Source organism: Thamnophis sirtalis, unplaced genomic scaffold (assembly GCF_051295495.1).
Source record: "Thamnophis sirtalis isolate CommonGarterSnake01/CBP01778 unplaced genomic scaffold, rThaSir2_p1.2 scaffold_7, whole genome shotgun sequence".
NCBI lineage: Eukaryota > Metazoa > Chordata > Lepidosauria > Squamata > Natricidae > Thamnophis > Thamnophis sirtalis.
Genome location: NW_028261387.1, coordinates 33729072 through 33747403, shown reverse-complemented (window position 1 = coordinate 33747403; position 18332 = coordinate 33729072). Strand labels below are relative to the sequence as shown.

At 46.0% G+C, this 18332-nt stretch overlaps 1 protein-coding gene across 4 annotated transcripts in view; it reads left to right on the top strand.

Moving 5' to 3' along the window:
• Nucleotides 1-18332, top strand: part of ELAVL4 (ELAV like RNA binding protein 4) — a 125873-nt gene that overhangs the window by 65294 nt on the left and 42247 nt on the right. For 2 of the 4 annotated variants that reach the window (XM_014066648.2, XM_014066647.2), the window contains exon 3: nt 17517-17592. The exons of the other annotated variants lie outside the window; for them this stretch is intronic. In XM_014066648.2, coding sequence (XP_013922123.1) covers nt 17517-17592 — 76 coding nt within the window. The remainder of the gene's footprint in view (nt 1-17516; nt 17593-18332) is intronic. 4 annotated transcript variants of the gene reach the window in all.

Below are 18332 nucleotides of genomic sequence, written 5' to 3'. Positions count from 1 at the left end.
TTAAGACTTTGATAAAAACGCCGTTGGTCTGATCGAAATTGCTGATTTTGTTTATATTGGATGATTCGTGCCTCATATCTTTCAATTTTTCTAGCTGTTGCTGTTATCTGCTGTTTTACAATCTCTACAGCTTCATTGATGTTTCTTGTATCCAATCTATATCTTCTGATTAGCCGATCTATGATTTTGTTGTTTTTAAGCCGTTGCTCATGCATGTTCTTTAAGTTACTAGCATCTGCCCTTAATTTTTTGATTTTTTGTTCTAGACGGATTTTCCACTTTGGCTTTGATGCTTTTTCTGTTGTGTGACTAGGTACTTTAATTTTAATGCCTAGTTCATTAGTGACTATTACAGCTGCGCTGTACATTAACTGGTTTGTTTCCAAGATGGATCCCGGTTCAATTGTTGAAAACACTGCATTAACCATTTTCATGATAGGGGCCAAAATTTTCTTAGGCACAGTTTTTAGTGATGGTAAACGTTGCCTTTCCTCATTAAGCAGAAAATGCTCCATGATCTTATCCTTCAATTCTTTTTGTTTTTGAGTTAGTTCATCAGTTGGTTCAGTGATAACTGGTTCTAGTGGTGGTGATGTTATTTCCTCCCTGAGAGCTTCTTCTGGGAGTTCTACTATAGTGTCTTTAGTTGTGTCTTGAATATCAGTTATTTCCGCTTGTGATATTGTTTTGGGGGTTTTGCAATTTGCCTGAATTTCCTCATGTTCAACTTCACTAAACACTTTATTCCGTATAATAAATCGCCTTTGATCTGCTAGTCGTTGTTCGCTAACATTTGAATCTGGATATTGTTGTTTCCATAATTCATACATTCGCTTTAAATATCCTCTTTTTTCTGGCTCTGAGTTGTAGTAACAGGCCATTATGGCACGGTTTTCATCTGCACTATATTTTTGTCGTTTTGTTGGCTGGTCCACTTGTAGCCCACTTGTCGACGGATGTCCAGGGACCCCAACATCCGCCGCGGCCCTTGTTAACCCGCGCGACGACCGATGCGGTATGGAATTCTTATTCGTTTTTTTCACCATATTGTATGGGTTGGCGGGGGTTTTTTTACGGGACCAGATGCCAACCTGATCCCAACCTTCCTCCTTTCTCATCCGGGCTTGGGACCGGCAACGGCGGAGTTTGGGACCGGCAACGGCGGAGTAATAATAATAATAATAATAATAATAATAATAATAATAATAATAATAATAATAATTATTATTATTATTATTATTATTATTATTATTATTGCCAATCTGCCTTCCATTGAGGACCTGTACACTGCATGAGTCAAAAAGAGGGCCATGAAAATATTTACAGTCCCCTCGCATCCTGGATATAAATTGTTTCAACTCCTACCTTCAAAACGACGCTATAGAGCACCGCACATCAAGACAACTAGACACAAGAACAGTTTTCCCCCCAAACTCCATCACTCTGCTAAACAAATAATTCCCTCACCACTGTCAAACCATTCACTAAGGCTGCATTACTATTACTATTAGTCTTCTCATTGTTCCTGTCACCCATCTCCTCCCAGTTATGACTGCAGGACTGTAACTTTGTTGCTTGTATCCTTATGCTTTATATTGATATTGATTGTTTCCTGATTGCTTATTTGTACCCTATGACTATCATTAGGTGCTTGATTATTGATGAATGTATCTTGTCTTTTTATATACACTGAGAGTTTATGCACCAAAGACAAATTCCTTGTGTGTCCAATCACACTTGACCAATAAAGAATTCTATTCTATTCTACACCTGTAACAGCAGCAATAAATAATCAGTTCTCACACTGGGGAGAAGTACATATTGGGTTACTCCAGGGAGCAGTGTTGGGACTGGTGCTTTTTAAATTGAATATAATTTATAGTTAGGACTGAGCAGTGCAGTACAGTAGGTAGTTTGCCAATGATACCAAAGTATTCAGGATTGTGAAATTCTCCAAAAGACTGATGCTAAATTGGCTGAATGGGTTTCAAAATGCCAAATACAAAATCTCATAAAATGCTGCATGCTGGCACAAAAAATCCAAACTTTAATTGGATGGGATCTGAACTGACAGTGATGTTTGGAAATGGGATCTTGGCATTATAGACATAATTTGATTGAAATGTTGAGCCAATGTGAAATTCCTATAAAAAGGATCATTTTGTTGGAATTGTTGCGACAGTAGTGCAATATAACACAAGTCTCTTAAAACAAATCTGTGAGGAGGCCATGCTTACAGTTTCATCGTAGATTTGTTTGAGGCAATAATGGCGAACCTATGACACGTGTCAAAGGTAACATATCATGATATTTGGGTGAGCCACCAAGAATGGATGTGCTCTCACACAATCTCTGGAGCAATTTAAAATTGTGCTGGAACCGGATATGCTTTGGCATAATTTTCAGAGATTGCAGAGCTGTAGAAGAGCATTATTTGAAAGTGCTTCAATAAATTAATGCCTCATACAACCCAGATAGGCTGTAGGGGCCTCTCTCACGTAGGCCACAGATCCTCACACCAAAGAATATGTAGCAGATCCTGGGGGGCTCTTGGGAATGGCACCAGGCAGCCTTTTTTAATGGCAGCAGTGGCACTAGGGCTTAAGGCCTCTATTTCAGCTTCGGTGGTGCTGCCAAATGCTGCCATTCAGGATGTTCTAGATGGGAGGGGAGACAGAGAATTGTTTCGCTTTTGTTCAGAAGAGACACACCAGAAAAAATCAACTTAGACATTTTCCAAATTTTTGACACAACAGACCAAGCCCAAAAGATTCGCCATCATTGTTTTAAGGGCATTATATTATATTGCACCAGTCTCCCTAGCAATTCCAAAAATTTTGCCTTGCATTATTATGTACAGTTCTGCTCATTGACCTTCGGGATATTGAAACTAGGTTTGGTACAGTAAAGGCTGGAGTAGTACAAAGAAAGACAAAGTTCTATCTGCTTGGAAGAATAATATAATATAGGAAACATGATGGACACATATCAACTCCTTATCTCATGATGTTAGAATTTTAGATTATTATTTTTTTACAGGAAGCTGAACAGGAGCATAGAGATTCAGTGCCTGCTAATGCTTCCTGTGCTTCCTGAATTACAAGTGAAACTCGAAAAATTAGAATATCGTGCAAAAGTTCACTTATTTCAGTAATGCAACTTAAAAGGTGAAACTAATATATGAGATAAGACTCATTACATGCAAAGCAAGATAGTTCAAGCCGTGATTTGTCATAATTGTGATTATTATGGCGTACAGCTCATGAAAACCCCAAATCCACCATCTTAGAATATTACATGCAACCAATAAAACAAGGATTGTACATAGAACAATATTGGACCTCTGAAAAGTATAAGCATCCATATGTACTCAGTACTTGGTTTGGGCCCCTTTTGCAGCAATTACTGCCTCAATGTGGCGTGGCATGGAAACTATCAGCCTGTGGCACTGCTGAGGTGTTATGAAAGACCAGGATGCTTCAATAGCGGCCTCAGCTCTTCTGCATTGTTAGGTCTCATGTCTCTCTTCTTTCTCTTGGCAATGCCCCATAGATTCTCTATAGGGTTCAGGTCAGGCGGGTTTGCTGGCCAATCAAGCACAGTAATCCCACAGTCATTGAATCAGGTTTTGGTGCTTTTGTCAGTGTGGGCAGCTGGAAAATGAAGTCAGCATCCCCATAAAGCTCATCTGCAGAAGGAAGCATGAAGTGCACCAAAATTTCCTGGTAGACGGCTGCATTGACCCTGGTCTTAATGAAGCACAATGGTCCAAATCTTGTTGCTCAGTGTTCCAAAGCCCTCTTTTCTGATGAGAGCAACTTTTGCCAAAAGCACCAAAACCTGGTTCAATGACCATGGGATTATTGTGCTTGATTGGTCTCTCCATTCTTCCTCCATACTCTGGGTCCTTGGTTTCCAAATGGGCATGGGGGATTTATCTAAGTATTTAATATTTTTAAGCTATCTCTGAGAGCTAGCACTACTGATCTAGTAGTTTTAAAGATATGGTTCATATAATGCTATTATAAAATATAATCCACCTCAAACTCGCTTCCATTTCTGAGAAATCAGTACTTTTTCCCCCAAACACAATTGCCACTTAATGGTTAAACATTTTCAAATGCAGGCACTTAGCCTCTAATATTGTTTACAGTATTATTTAGTGCCTCTCATAATGCATGTGTTCTAGTTAAGGGAAAAATAGATGCAGTTAGAAATATTTTATTGTTTTTTTCCCATTGGTGTTGCAGTATAAGCATGTCCCACCATAACACTGCAATTGCAGTAGAGCCAAAAAATTGCCTTTTTTTCAGATAGAAAGGTTGCCTTTTCAGACAGATATTGCAGGTAGATATTTTCAAGATCCTGGGACCAGACGACTGTTCTTCCAAGCTTTTGGACATGTGCTGGACCTCATCCTCAGGGAACTTCTCAATCTCCAGGATGTATGCATGGACCCGGCAACATTATCCTGGGAGATGTATATTTGCCTTCATTCACGAAATATTTTTCAAAGATAATTATTCGAGAACCAGTTTCATTTAATAATAAAACTGGGCTAGAAACCAGGAAACTGAATTGCAATTCTTCATGAAAACCAGTTGGGTAATTTGGGGACGGTCATCCTCTCAGCTCAACCCACAACATTGGGCTGTTCTTGTGAGGTAAATATGAGAAGGAAACACTACTACAGCACCATGGACTGAACCTAAAAAGAGTAGGATATAAATCTGATTGATACTCTGGTTTCTCTTCACATTGATGAATCTAATGAATTAAATAAATGCAAAAATTTTCAGAAAGTAGAAATTCATGTTGCTTTATGCAGACAGTAAACCTGTAGGTTTAATAATGTTACTGTTTCAGTATCTTTACTTTTCAAATTATCATAGCTGTACCTGCTTTTAGAGTTCCAGCACAAAATGCTACTGGAATGAAAGTTTGTAAGATTTTGTAATTATTTCCAACTTTTGTTTTGGTACAGGATAAAATATAAGCTTACAAGGAAAAGCAACTATGGATTTCTTTTTTTTTTTTTTTTTTTTTTTTTTTTTTTTATTGAGATTTGTAGGCCGCCCTTTTCCCTGAGGGGACTCAGGGCGGCTCACACAAAATCGGGGAAGGGGAGATACAGACAATAACAAAGACACATATAATAAAAACAGTAACCAACATGCATTCATCATTCGGGAGGGGCAACTATCTTCATCCCCAGGCCTGACGGGCTAGCCAGTTCTTCAAGGCTGCGCGGAAGGCCTGGACGGTGGTGAGGGTACGAATCTCCACGGGGAGTTCGTTCCAAAGGGTCGGGGCGACTACTGAGAAGGCCCTCCTCCTTGTAGTTGCCAGCCGACACTGGCTGGCCGATGGAATACGGAGGAGGCCCAATCTGTGTGATCTTATTGGTCGCAGGGAGGTAATTGGCAGAAGGCGGTCTCTCAAGTATCCAGATCCACTACCATGTAGGGCTTTATGGGTGATTAACAGCACCTTGAAGCGCACCCGGAAGTCGACAGGCAGCCAGCGCAGCTCGCGGAGGATAGGTGTAATGTGGGTGAACCGCGGTGCACCCACTATCGCTCGCGCGGCTGCGTTCTGCACTAGCTGAAGACGCCGGATGCTCTTCAAGGGCAGCCCCATGTAGAGCACATTGCAGTATTCCAGCCTAGAGGTCACGAGGGCCCGAGTGACTGTTGTGAGTGCCTCCCGATTCAGGTAGGGTCGCAACTGGCGCACCAGGCGTACCTGGGCGAATGCCCCCCTAGCCACAGCCGTCAAATGGTGGTCGAATGATAGTTGTGGATCTAGGAGGACTCCCAAGTTGCGGACCCTCTCTGAGGGGTATAAAGTTTGACCCCCCAGCCTGAGAGATGGAATATTGGTGGAATCCTTGGGAGGGAAACACAACAGCCACTCGGTCTTTTCTGGGTTGAGCACAAGCTTGTTAGCCCTCATCCAGTCCATAACCGCCTCCAGACCCCGGCTCATCACGTCTGCCGCTTCATTGAGTTGGCACGGGGCGGACAGATACAGTTGAGTATCGTCCGCATATTGATGGTATCTAATCCCGTGCCTGCGGATGATCTCTCCCAGCGGTTTCATGTAGATGTTGAATAGTAGGGGGGATAAGACCGAGCCCTGAGGCACCCCATATGTTAGGGGCCTAGGGGACGATCTCTGCCCCCCCACTAACACCGACTGCGACCTGTCCGAGAGGTAGGAAGAGAACCACCGCAACACGGTGCCTCCCACCCCCACCTCCCGCAGTCGTCGCAGAAGGATACCATGGTCGATGGTATCGAAAGCCGCTGAGAGGTCAAGGAGAACCAGGATGGAGGAATGTCCTCCATCTCTGGCTCTCCATAGATCATCAGTCAATGCGACCAAAGCGGTTTCAGTGCTGTAACCGGGTCTGAAGCCTGACTGGAAGGGGTCGAGATAGTTTGCTTCCTCCAAGGACCGCTGGAGCTGAAAGGCCACCACCTTCTCAACAACCTTCCCAAGAAAGGGAAGGTTGGAGACTGGACGATAGTTATTAAGGACAGCTGGATCCAAAGATGGCTTCTTTAGGAGGGGTCTCACCACCGCCGCTTTCAGTGCGGCGGGGAAGTTCCCCTCCCGAAGAGAGGCGGTCACGACCGCCTGGATCCAGCCTCGTGTCACCTCACTGCTGCTGGTAACCAGCCATGAGGGACACGGGTCCAGTACGCAGGTGGAGGCACTCACAGCCCTCATGGCCTTGTCCACATCCCCGGGGGTAACATCCTGAAACTCAACCCAGGGGTGTTCCATCTGATCCTCTTGTGCCTCGGCTGGAACTGCAGGGGTGGAGTCCAAGTCCGACCGAAACCGAGCAATTTTGTCCGCTAAGAATTGGGCATAATCCTCAGCTCTGCCCTGTAAGGGTTCCCCCGCCTCCCTTTTATTTAATAGGGAGCGGGTTATCTTAAACAGGGCGGCTGGGCGGGACTCAGCGGACGCAACCAAGGTGGCTATATGGGATCTTTTCGCTGCCCTAAGCGCTCTGGTGTATTCCTTGGTGCAGGTGGTTACCATTGCTCGGTTCGATTCGGACTTATTGGACCTCCATCGGTGCTCTAGGCATCTCCTCCGGCGCTTCATCTCCCGGAGTTCCTCGGTGAACCAAGGGTGTCTCCGGGATCCGCCGCCTCGGAGGGGCCGTAGTGGCGCAATCCGGTCGAGGGCCTCTGATGCTGCCGAATGCCAGGCAGCAGCCAAAGTCTCTACCGGATTGTGGGCGAAAGAATCAGGAATGACCCCAAGTTCCGTCTGGAACCTTAATGGTTCCATGAGTCGCCTGGGGCGGAACCACCTGGTCGGTTCCTCCTCCCTACAGTGGGGGTTTGGCCTCCGGAAGTCGAGCCTCAGTAGGCAGTGGTCTGTCCACGACAGGGGTATGATGTCATTACCCCTCAGACCAAGATCACAAATCCACTGCTCCGAGAGGAATACGAGGTCGAGCGTGTGCCCCGCCGAATGGGTCGGGCCCCGAATTACTTGGGTCAAGCCCATGGCCGTCATGGAAGCCATGAACTCCTGCGCCCCGTCAGAGTTTTCACCGAGCGACGGCAAATTAAAGTCCCCCAGGACCATCAACCTAGGGAACTCAATTGCCAGCTCGGCTACCGACTCGAGGAGCGAGGGGAGGGCTGCTGCAACGCTGTTGGGAGGCAGGTACGTTAACAGCAGACCCACTTGACCCTTGAGGTCCAACTTTATCAGCAGAGACTCACACCCGACAAGCTCCGGAGCAGGGACCCTACGAGGAACTAACGACTCCCGGATAACAACGGCCACACCCCCACCCCTTCCCTGGGCTCTCGGCTGGTGCAGCACCTGAAATCCTTCTGGGCACAGCTCTACAAGGGGGACTCCTCCCTCTGGGCCCAGCCAGGTTTCAGTAATACATGCCAGGTCTGCCCTCTCGTCTAAAATTAAGTCCCGGACGAGAGGAGCTTTGTGTACTACAGACCTGGCATTTAGCGACAGCAGCCTGAGTCCAGGGTCCTGATCACTTGCGCCATCTGGTCTCGGAGTGGGACTCATAGGGCCGGAAGGAGGGATCTCTGTAATGTAGCGAACCCTCCTTCCCCGGTAATGGCCTGCCCTAAAGTCCCCGCCGTATCTGCCCCTCCCTGTTACGACCGTAATACCCCGACCCTCTCCCGTGTCTCTGGTCCCCTCAACCATCCCCATGGCCCCCGCGTCTCCCGGCAGGTCCTCCGAATCATACATACCCATGCACTCCCCCAACCAGTCCCCACGTAGAAGTTAAAAAACACAAAAATTTACAGCAATATGATAATAAAAGTGGGCCATTCATTCAATCACAACCAGTCCCATACACTCATCATACTATTTAAAAAATTGCGCAATTAGATGTATAACAATATGAAAAAAGGGAGGGGGAGAGATACTCCGTTTCTCTCTCCTCCTATGTCCTGGGAAAGCGTCCTTGGCCGTCCAATCAAGAATGGATAGTATACAAGGCGGCCGTATGCAGGCAGGGCAGGATGTAAAAAGTAGGAAGTCCAGCAATTCATAAATGGCAGTCTTGACGGTGAATAAGTGTCCCAATCCAGGGGGCCAAGGTTTGAAACTAGCCTGAGCCACTTTAGCAGAGGAGGCGGGAAGTGCTGATGTTTTTGGAGCCCAGTCTCTGCCACCATGGTCGCCATCTCCCATTACTCTCACACCAACTCAGCCACAATCCCTAGTGGCTGGAGCGGGATGCAAAGGGCAATGTCCGGAGAGGCCGCAGTGACACAGAGCTCAGTTCAGGGAGTTTAGAGGGCCGTCTTCTTCCCCACCCTAGTAAGCACACCAGTCAATCAAAGGGCAGACAGCAAATAGCCGGGTGAGCAAGATAGAACCGAGGGGGGGGGGGAAGCGTCTGAGGGAGTAACAAACACAGTCAGAGCTTAAGGTCTCAATAAGCTTCCAGCGCTTCCTTCTTTAAAGAGCCAAAGGGGGGGGGAGCGTCTGAGGCAGTAACAAACACAGTCAAAGCTTAAGGTCTCAATAAGCTTCCAGCGCTTCCTTCTTTAAAGAGCCAAAAGGGGGGGGGAGCGTCTGAGGCAGTAACAAACACAGTCAAAGCTTAAGGTCTCAATAAGCTTCCAGCGCTTCCTTCTTTAAAGAGCCAAAAGGGGGGGGGAGCGTCTGAGGCAGTAACAAACACAGTCAGAGCTTAAGGTCTCAATAAGCTTCCAGCGCTTCCTTCTTTAAAGAGCCAAAGGGGGGGGAGCGTCTGAGGCAGTAACAAACACAGTCAAAGCTTAAGGTCTCAATAAGCTTCCAGCGCTTCCTTCTTTAAAGAGATGCTGATTAAAACTAAAACCCTCCAGGCTCACCAGTCACTAGGGCTCATCAGGGATCGTTAATCCTTCAGCGCGAACAAGTTCAAACAGGCTGGCTAGGGAAGAGGCGTCCGAGATGTAAAAGTGCTGCGACTCAGCTGCTTGAAGTCTGAGTCGCCATCTTCCCTCCACGTTTTCCTTCCAGCCTCCGCGTTTTCCTTCTAGCCTCGACCGCTGCCGCTCTGCTGCTCAGGAAACGGCTGCCGGGATAACAACGAAGCCTTCTCTCATCAGGGGGCCCCACTAGGTCGGACGGGCAACGCCAGGTGTGCAGGATGGTAAAGGAGAAAAACGCTGACCGTCAGCGTCAGCGTCGCCGTCCTTGCGCAGCCAGGTGGTTCGAAGGCTGCAAAGCGTTGCGGGGCTAAAACGAACCTCCGGAGTGTTAGCCCCCAGCTATCTGGAGTTCCTCAAGCCCTGCAGATCTTAAGCTCTTCCAGGATCCCTTTCCAAGAGTTTTTTGCAGTCTGTTTGGAAGGCTTCCCAGCGCTCCTTCGCCAAGTTTGAACAGAGCGAAAGAGCCCGGTCGCCATTCCAAACCCGCACATGCGCAGATAGTAGATTCTCCTCACCCCTGTTAAAAGAAAAGTATGCAAAACAGGATTTAGCTGTAAATCCATTCCCACCATTGGATGTTACAGTGTTCAGTGTTGCTATATTTAGGGAAACCTAATTTGAAAGTGCAAGGACATTTCTGTCACTGAAAAGCTACCACAAAACTAGGTTGGGAAAAGCAATATAAAGTGTGAAATGGTGCAGTGAACACTTTGGGAGAATGCATCATATACTGTACCACTGAACCAATTATCCCAATGCAGGAAAAAAACACTAGTGTACCTTTCTCTGGAAAACATATGGAAGAGGGAAGATGGGTGGAATTTGAATTCTTATTATTTCAAATGTAGCTCGTTTGGAATTTTGTCTTAAGTGTTCTTTTAATTACTGCTAGCTTAACTTTACATTTATTCTGAGTTTTGAGTAAATAGCACCATACTTGTGCATCACCTAGTGAGATGGGCAGCTATTTGGATTTGATAAATGTATCTCACTTTTACACAAAAAGAATCATTGCAATGGTAATTGATTCATCAAAAATTCTCATTAAGTTTATGCAATATTTCTGATAGTGCTTCAGAGATTATTCTCCTGTGCGCTGGAGAGTGCAAGCATGGGTTAAATTCAGTCTATTTGCCCAAGGACTGAGTTAATTTTCTTAGCCACGCCTCCTCTCCTCATTGAGGACAAGTTCAAAAACTCCAGCCAGCCCAGTTCAGATGCGTTTTTGGGGAGTTCCTCAGTTTTTGGGTGAATAGACTGGGACTCTCCTAATTCAATAGAGATTTTCTTATTTTTGTCATCATCGTAGTCAGGAAAAAAATTGTGCCTTAAAATGAGGTTCTTAAATGCTGAGAGGACTTCGGAGATTCCTGGCTCTCCTTTTGCTAACAGAGCCGAGGTTCATTGGGGCTCTTGTCTTGAGCTCTGGCCGTTGCAGCTACCACACTTTTACTCTCAGCAAGCAGATAGCCGCGGGGGAGTTTTTTAGCCTTAGTTCAGGGCACCGGCAAGTCTTCCTCCCCCAAGAAGACCTACAGCGAGCGGCTTGGGAGAGCTTTGGCCCTCAGGTCATACTCCCGTCTGGAGGACATTTCTACGTGGCGCGCAGCTTCTATCAACTCGCGCCTGTACCAGGCCTACTGCTTTTGCAGCCTTGAAGACTACAGGCGAAGACATCATGGCTGAAAGAAGCAAGAGGGTGCCAGAGGACAATCCAGAACCCTCATCGAAACTCAGTAGGTCAGATCCACCTGAGGTGGAAAAAGGATCAAGGGCACTAAAGGGAAAGGGACTCCTAACCCCAGAGATGGCAAGGCCTTATCCAAGGCTGAGGCCCGCAGGCATAGGGATCTAGAAAAGACCTTTGAAAGCACCAGAAGACTGTCCATTTCATCTGGACAGCCATCTAGGGATCCTAGTCCCTTGCCCCAGCCTCATGCGGTTTTTCCCCAGAATTCTCCGAGGGAGTGTAATTCTCCCCCAGTTATGGAGGAAGAATTTCAAGCCTCTTCACCTGCAGCTTCCCTGGGGTATCCAGAGTCTTCCTCCATCCAAGAAGAAATATGCCCTTTTGGCTGCTCTACTCTTGAGGAGAACCCAGTTCCCTCTAGACAGGCTGGCAGTGAGGGGCCGGAAACTTCAACCCCCCCTGAGGATCAGGGCCACAACCTGTCCTCTCAGATGCAAAGGGCCATTGAACAGGCCATTGAGAGGGTCATAGAGGCTGGTATTTGAAAGAAGCTCCAGGCCTCCAAAGCCACTTCTGCCAAGACTATCCAGAAGCCTGTCCCAGGGGATCAGGTACAAGGTCCCCCTTCTCCAGGCATCTCTATCCCCACAGGGGAATCAGTCCTGGAGGAGGACAATGCAGAGGAGCAGGAATTTTTAGAGGATTCAGAATCCTGAAAAACCTGCCTTTACTGGCTTATTCCGCCCTTCCATATTTAAGTCAATATTGCATAACACCAAGGCTTCTACCCAATTGGGTATTACTACCCAGGGTTCCACTAATACCACTAATACCTCTGAATCTCAGGATCTGAAGGAAGGGCTTTTTGATGAGACCACCCCGGCACCAGAACTAGATCTGGCGCCGGACATGTTTGCCAATGTGATTCAGTGCCAGTGGGCCCAACCTGACCAATCCCAGTGGGGTAGACAAAAATCTTTACTCTGTAGAGATCAAACTAGACAATTTGTTGCAACTGCCACAGGTGGATGCTCCAATTATATCCCTTACCTCCAATTCGGTCCTTCCCGCTGACCACCTTGAGGGCCTCAAAGCTGAGAACAAAAAGGCAGAGAAAGCCTGCCACAAAACCCACCAAGCGGCCGCTTGGTCCATAAGGGCTTCTTCTTCAGCGGGGCGGAGGGGTTCCTTTTTTCGGAGGCAGTCCTTTTGAGGGTCTGATTCCTCAAATGCGTGCACCTTTTATCAGAGGTCATATCCCCAGGGAAATGACTGTGGACAGGATAGAGCCAATTTCAGGGACAAGGGTCACCAGCAGCAGTCCTTTCAATGCCCCTTTTGTGGCGGTTCCAACAACCACTCTTATCACAGATCCAAGTGACCAACAACAGGATTCTCCCATAGGTGGCAATCTCCAACTATATGCCGCCCGTTGGGAGTTGATCTCCACGGATGTGTGGGTCCTCAACATGGTCAGGCAGGGCCTAATCCTGGAGTTTCTATCCCTTCCCCTGAGGACCTTTGTCCTGTGTCCCGTCCCCTCATCTTTTCCCAAGAGGGAACGCATGCAGATTCAACATCTCCTACAGATAAACACTATAGAGCCTGTCCCCGTAGAGCAAGAAAATAAGGGGTTCTTCTCAATTCTATTCCTTGTTCCCAAAAGCTCCGGGGAGTGGAGGGCCATTCTGGACCTCAAAGCTCTAAACCGACATCTGGCCTACAAGCGTTTCAAGATGCAATCCCTACAGACCATCCTGGGTTGCATCAGACAAGGGGACAGATTGACCTCTATATAGACTTGAAGGAGGCGTACCTGCACATCCCCATCCGCAGGTCCCATAGGAGGTTCCTCAGGTTCCACTTCAATGGCAGGCGCTACCAATACTGGGCTCTCCCGTTCGGCCTTCGTTAGCATCGAGGACTTTCACAAAGATATTGGCGGTGGTAACGGCACACCTACATTCCTGTCCAATACGACTACTCTGTTACCTCAATGACATCTTGATCCAATCAACGTCCTCTGACCAAGCCGTCAGAGATGTCCAACATACCATCTCTATTCTACAACATCACGGGTTCTCAGTGAACCGGGAAAAGATTCAGATATCCACCCGCATATTGCATCTAGGTGCACTGATAGACTTGAAGTGTTGCAGAGTGTTCCTGTCTCCAGACCACAGACGCAATTTCACAACCCGTGCTCGGGCTGCGAGGGTATACCAGCTGGTGTCCATCGTGTCACTGTCAACTTCTGGGACTCATGATTTCTTGCATAAACATAGTTCCATGGGCACGTCTACACGCCCACGAACTGCAATGGTTCCTTCTTCCCATCCAGAGGGCAAAGGCCAGCAACTCTCCCAGATGTGTCAAGCTCCCCCGAAGGTAAAGGAGTCCCTTCGGTGGTGGGAATCACAGGCAGTGATGAAGGGTTGCCTCTTCAGAGAACCAGAATGGCTGGTAGTCATGACCGACGTGAGCCTCCAAGGATTGGGGGCCCACTTTCAGGAACAGGTGACGCAAGGCAAGTGGTCGCAGAGAGAGGTGACACAGACCATCAACCTCTTGGAGCTAAGGGCGGCCAGGCTAGCCCTGCGCCATTTTCAGAGGGACATTGGCACCATGTGTTGTTACTTACAGACCACATAGCAACGAAGGCCCACATAAACCGCCAGGGGGGCACCAGGTCCAGGACCCTCATGGCAGAAGCAGAGATGCTGGGGAGGTGGGCCGAACATCATTTGGCCTCCCTACAAGCGGACCACATCTCGGGAGCGGACAATGTGAGGGTGGACTGGCTGAGCCGGACGACCATCGACAACACGGAATGGCGTCTTCATCCGACCACCTTCCACCAGATCACGCTCAGGTTCGGGCTTCCGGTGATCGATCTGTTTGCCAGTCTGGCCAACTGTCAACTGCCAAGGTTCTTCTCAAGGTATGCCACTCCGCAAGCAGAGGGGACTGATGCTTTGGGCTGCGGTTGGCCGAGAGGCTTCTTGTATGCCTTCCCGCCGCTGCCACTCATTGCACAGGTGATCCAGAAGATTCTGGCAGAAGGAGCAGAGGTTCTTCTCATCGCACCTCATTGGCCCAGGAGATCCTGGTACGTAGACCTTGTCAGTCTCTCCACTCGCAGGCCATGGAGGATACCTCAGGATACCCTCAGCCAGGTGGCCATAGTACATCCAAATCCCAGTTGGCTCCAGTTGTCCGTCTGGTCCTTGAGGGTGAACTCCTGAGGAAAGACAACCTGTCTGACAAAGTCATTCATACCATATAGGCATCGCGTCGTCCTTCCACGACTCGCATTTATGACGCCACATGGGCAGCCTTCGATTCCTGGTGCCGATCAGCTACAGTACCACAACTGCTTGAATTTTTGCAGGAGGGGTTGGACAAGGGTTTGGCACCCAACACCCTTCACCGTCAAGTTGCTACCCTGTCCACCATCCTAACTAGACATTCATCAGTGTCCTTGAAGCAGCATCCTCAGGTGAAAAGCTTCCTAAAACGTGCTTCCAAATTACATCCACCTTCTGTTCATAGGTTTCCCACATGGGACCTTCCCCTTGTTTTCAGAGCTCTCACCCAGACTCCATTTGAGCCGATATGGTCCATTGGTCTTCAGCACCTGACTTTGAAAACTGTTTTCCTCATAGCCATTACATCGGCCAGGAGGGTGTCAGAGCTGGCAGCTATCTTGGTTTGTGAGGACTTGTGTATATTTCATGCTGACCGTATCGTTCTCCGGTTAGATCCAGCCTTTCTGCCGAAAGTAAACTCTCTGTTTCACAGGACTCAAGAAGTAGTGCTTCCTAACTTCTGCCTCATCCTCAGCATCCCAAAGAGCACACCTGGCACAAGCTAGACGTTCGGCGGATGGTCCGCAGGTACATCAAAAGGACGGAGGGTTTTCGCCGATCCGAATCACTTTTCGTCTCCTTTCAGCCAGGCTCAATGGGATGGAAAGTTTCTCCTTCTACAATCAGTTGCTGGCTGAGGGCTTGTATTAAGTTGGCCTACCTGCAACAGGGCAAAGCAGTACCACCTAGGGTAACGACATACTCTACAAGGAGTGCTGGCAACATGGACGAATGGGTGACGCAGGCCCCCGTGGAGGAAATATGTCGGGCAGCCACATGGACTTCTCCAACCTTATTCATTAAACGCTATCGCATTGACTCCTACGCCGCAGCCGAGACCGCCTTTGGGAGGAGGGTGTTACAACAAGTTGTACCGACTCCACGCATCTTGGATGTTTCTGTTTCCCTCCCTGGGACTGCATAGCTTGGGTATGTCCCATGCTTGGACTCTCCAAGCAGCGCACAGGAGAATGACCGTTGGTTTACCTGAACGGTCGTTCTCTAGCCGCTGTGGGAGAGTCCAACCTGCCCTGGGGTTTACTTCCTCTCTTTGGGATTGCTTCAGCGGTGTGGAGCAAAGACACATAACTGGAAGACACATCGTGCACATGTCCGTTACAAACCAACGCCTTCATTTTTGAACTCATCCTCAATGAGGAGAGGAGGCGTGGCTAAGAAAATTAACTCAGTCCTTGGGCGAATAGACTGAATTTAACCCATGCTTGGACTCTCCCCCAGCACACAGAGAACAACCGTTCAGGTAAGCCAACTGTCATTCTGTATCTCTATGCTGAAAGAAGCACAATATTGTCAGGCTTTGTTAACCTGATCGTTTTCAAACTTCTTCAGTTTTAGTGGTTAAATTTTGGTCCTCTGTCACAGAGATAGATAAATCAAAGTATTAATAAGCGGATAAGATTTCCTTTGATTTAATGTAGCAGCAATTTGAGGGAAGCAGCAGTATTTATATTTATGCATGTTCCTCTTAATGCTTTTTGAACTTTCAATATATAAATACTAGGCTAGTAACATATTGGATTGATTTGGAGCAAGTATATTAATCAGAACTCTTTGTCCAACAAATATTTGTTCTCCAGGAGAAGGTAGATCTGTTATACATCTTTTTCCTTTCAACTAATTGCAAGTTGCAATAATCACTTTTTGCTTCCTCATTTTTAAAGTATATTTTTTCTCCTGTATTTTTTTAGTCAGCTTGGACTATTTTCATTTGCTTACACTTCCATTTCTTTGCTTATTTTCTTTTGGTATTTTCTTTACTTAAATTGAAGTATCCATACCACTCAAAATATTGCTGAGTTTCTCTTTTAAGCATATGATACTGTTTTTTTCTGTGCAATATAACAATATACTTTATAAAGAATTTTAAGGAGTAAGTGAAAAAAAGTGATCACTCAGTTATCGCTATGACCTTGCTTCCCTGGCAGCTCCCATATAGTCACTGAATTCATTCTTTTTCTTTTCGTGACCCGTCAAAACCGCGGTCCACAAAAGCGCGATCGACGAAAACGCACATTTGACGTCATCACAGCGCGACGAAAAAAATTAAAAATTGAAATAAAAATAAAATTAAAGCAAGCCGATTCACATAAAGGTAAGGGTTAGGGTTAGGGTTAGGTTAAGGGTTAGGGTTAGGTTTAGAGCGTTAGGGTTATGTTTAGCGTTACGTTAAAGGTTAGCGTTAGGTTTAGCGTTAGGTTAAGGGTTAGGTTTAGGGTTAGATTTAGGCTTAGGTTTAGGGTTAGGTTTAGGGTTAGGTTTGGGGGGGTTAGGGTAAGGTTTTCGCTTTATTTTTACATTTTTCGATCACAGCGCGATGTTTTCGTCGCGCTGTGATGACGTCAAATGCGCGCTTTCGTCGACCGCGATTTTGTCGTCCGCGGTTTTGTGGTGAAACCTTTCTTTTTAGAAACTATGTGATTTGCTATGAATAGGGAAGATTAAAAGCTGCTTTTTGTTAAACAGATGGTTGTTCATAACAATATCTTCTCAGGGATAGGTACAACATGGAAATTTATATTCCATACAGATCAATCACATCATATGTCTGCTGTCCTGCCCAATAAACTTTTGTGAATAAGATTTGGACAATAAATATATTCTAAAATTACAAGCATTCACTTTTTTCTTGGAAGTAATGTAATACAGATTTCATTGCATACCTGGTGCATATTTTTAAAAATGGTAGGAGGTGTTACAAACACACTTCTGCTTCTTTGGGAGGAAATGTTTGTAAATGTTCAGTGAAGTAATATTTAATTAGCTAAGTCTTGACTATGGAGAATTGTGAACTATGAAACCTGTTGTTCACAAATATTCTGGCAAGCTTAAGTATTTACAGAGTTTCTTCTCTGTTAGTGTAAATCTGGATATTATACTAAATGTATTTTAAGATTTTAATGTAAAGGTAGTTTTTAAACAGAATTTACTGTTGGAGTGTGTGGATGTGGATCTGGACTGCAACGCATAGGGGTTTAACCCTTCCTCCTTCTGCCCCCACAGCTCCAATTTACGTTGGGAAGGAAGTTCCCATTGGTGCCATGAAACCTTCCCATCTGAGTCAAATTGCAACCACAAGGTAGGGGTTTTTTTATAAAAGCCATAGCAGTGGGGAGGAAAGATCCCTGCACATGCTACTTTATTGATCTTCATCCCCTATGGCTGGTGGCAATTGCTGTTTAGAACTACACTTACACTAAAGACATGTGCAATGTAAAACTAATCAAAAATGCCATTGACTGTCAGAAGACAGGCCAGGAATATGGCACTAGTTGAGTATGTATGTTAACAAGTTATCTAAAACAGCCCTTATGTCTTGCAGGGTTGAGTGTTTTGTTACTAGAAGTCATCATTATAAAATAAGAAAGAAAGGATGCAACCCAAAGAACATTCATGACTAATACTGAAGATCTGACAGTTGAAAATCTATCTGGCACTCCATCCCTATAGTTTTAAAAAATGTTTTGAGCAAGCGTTCCAATTAGAAAATGTCTTTATGTTTTATATGTATGAACCCCAATCATTCCATCTGTTGCCATGTATCTTGCAGATGAGTAGCAGAATCTCCTATATGTATTTGCATACAGTAATGTCTAACTAGAGTAAATAAATATTTATTTTCAGTAATTTTCTTCTCTCAGTTATCCTAAGAATATTTAGGGAATATAGCTATTATTGAAACATACATATGCATATAACAAAATAGAATTGCTGCAAAAAAGTACAAGGGAAAAATACTGTATAATGTGCATATAGAGAAAGGCATGTCTGCAAAGAATAAAGAGAGAAAGGAGCCATTAAGATTAAAAGAAACCAAAA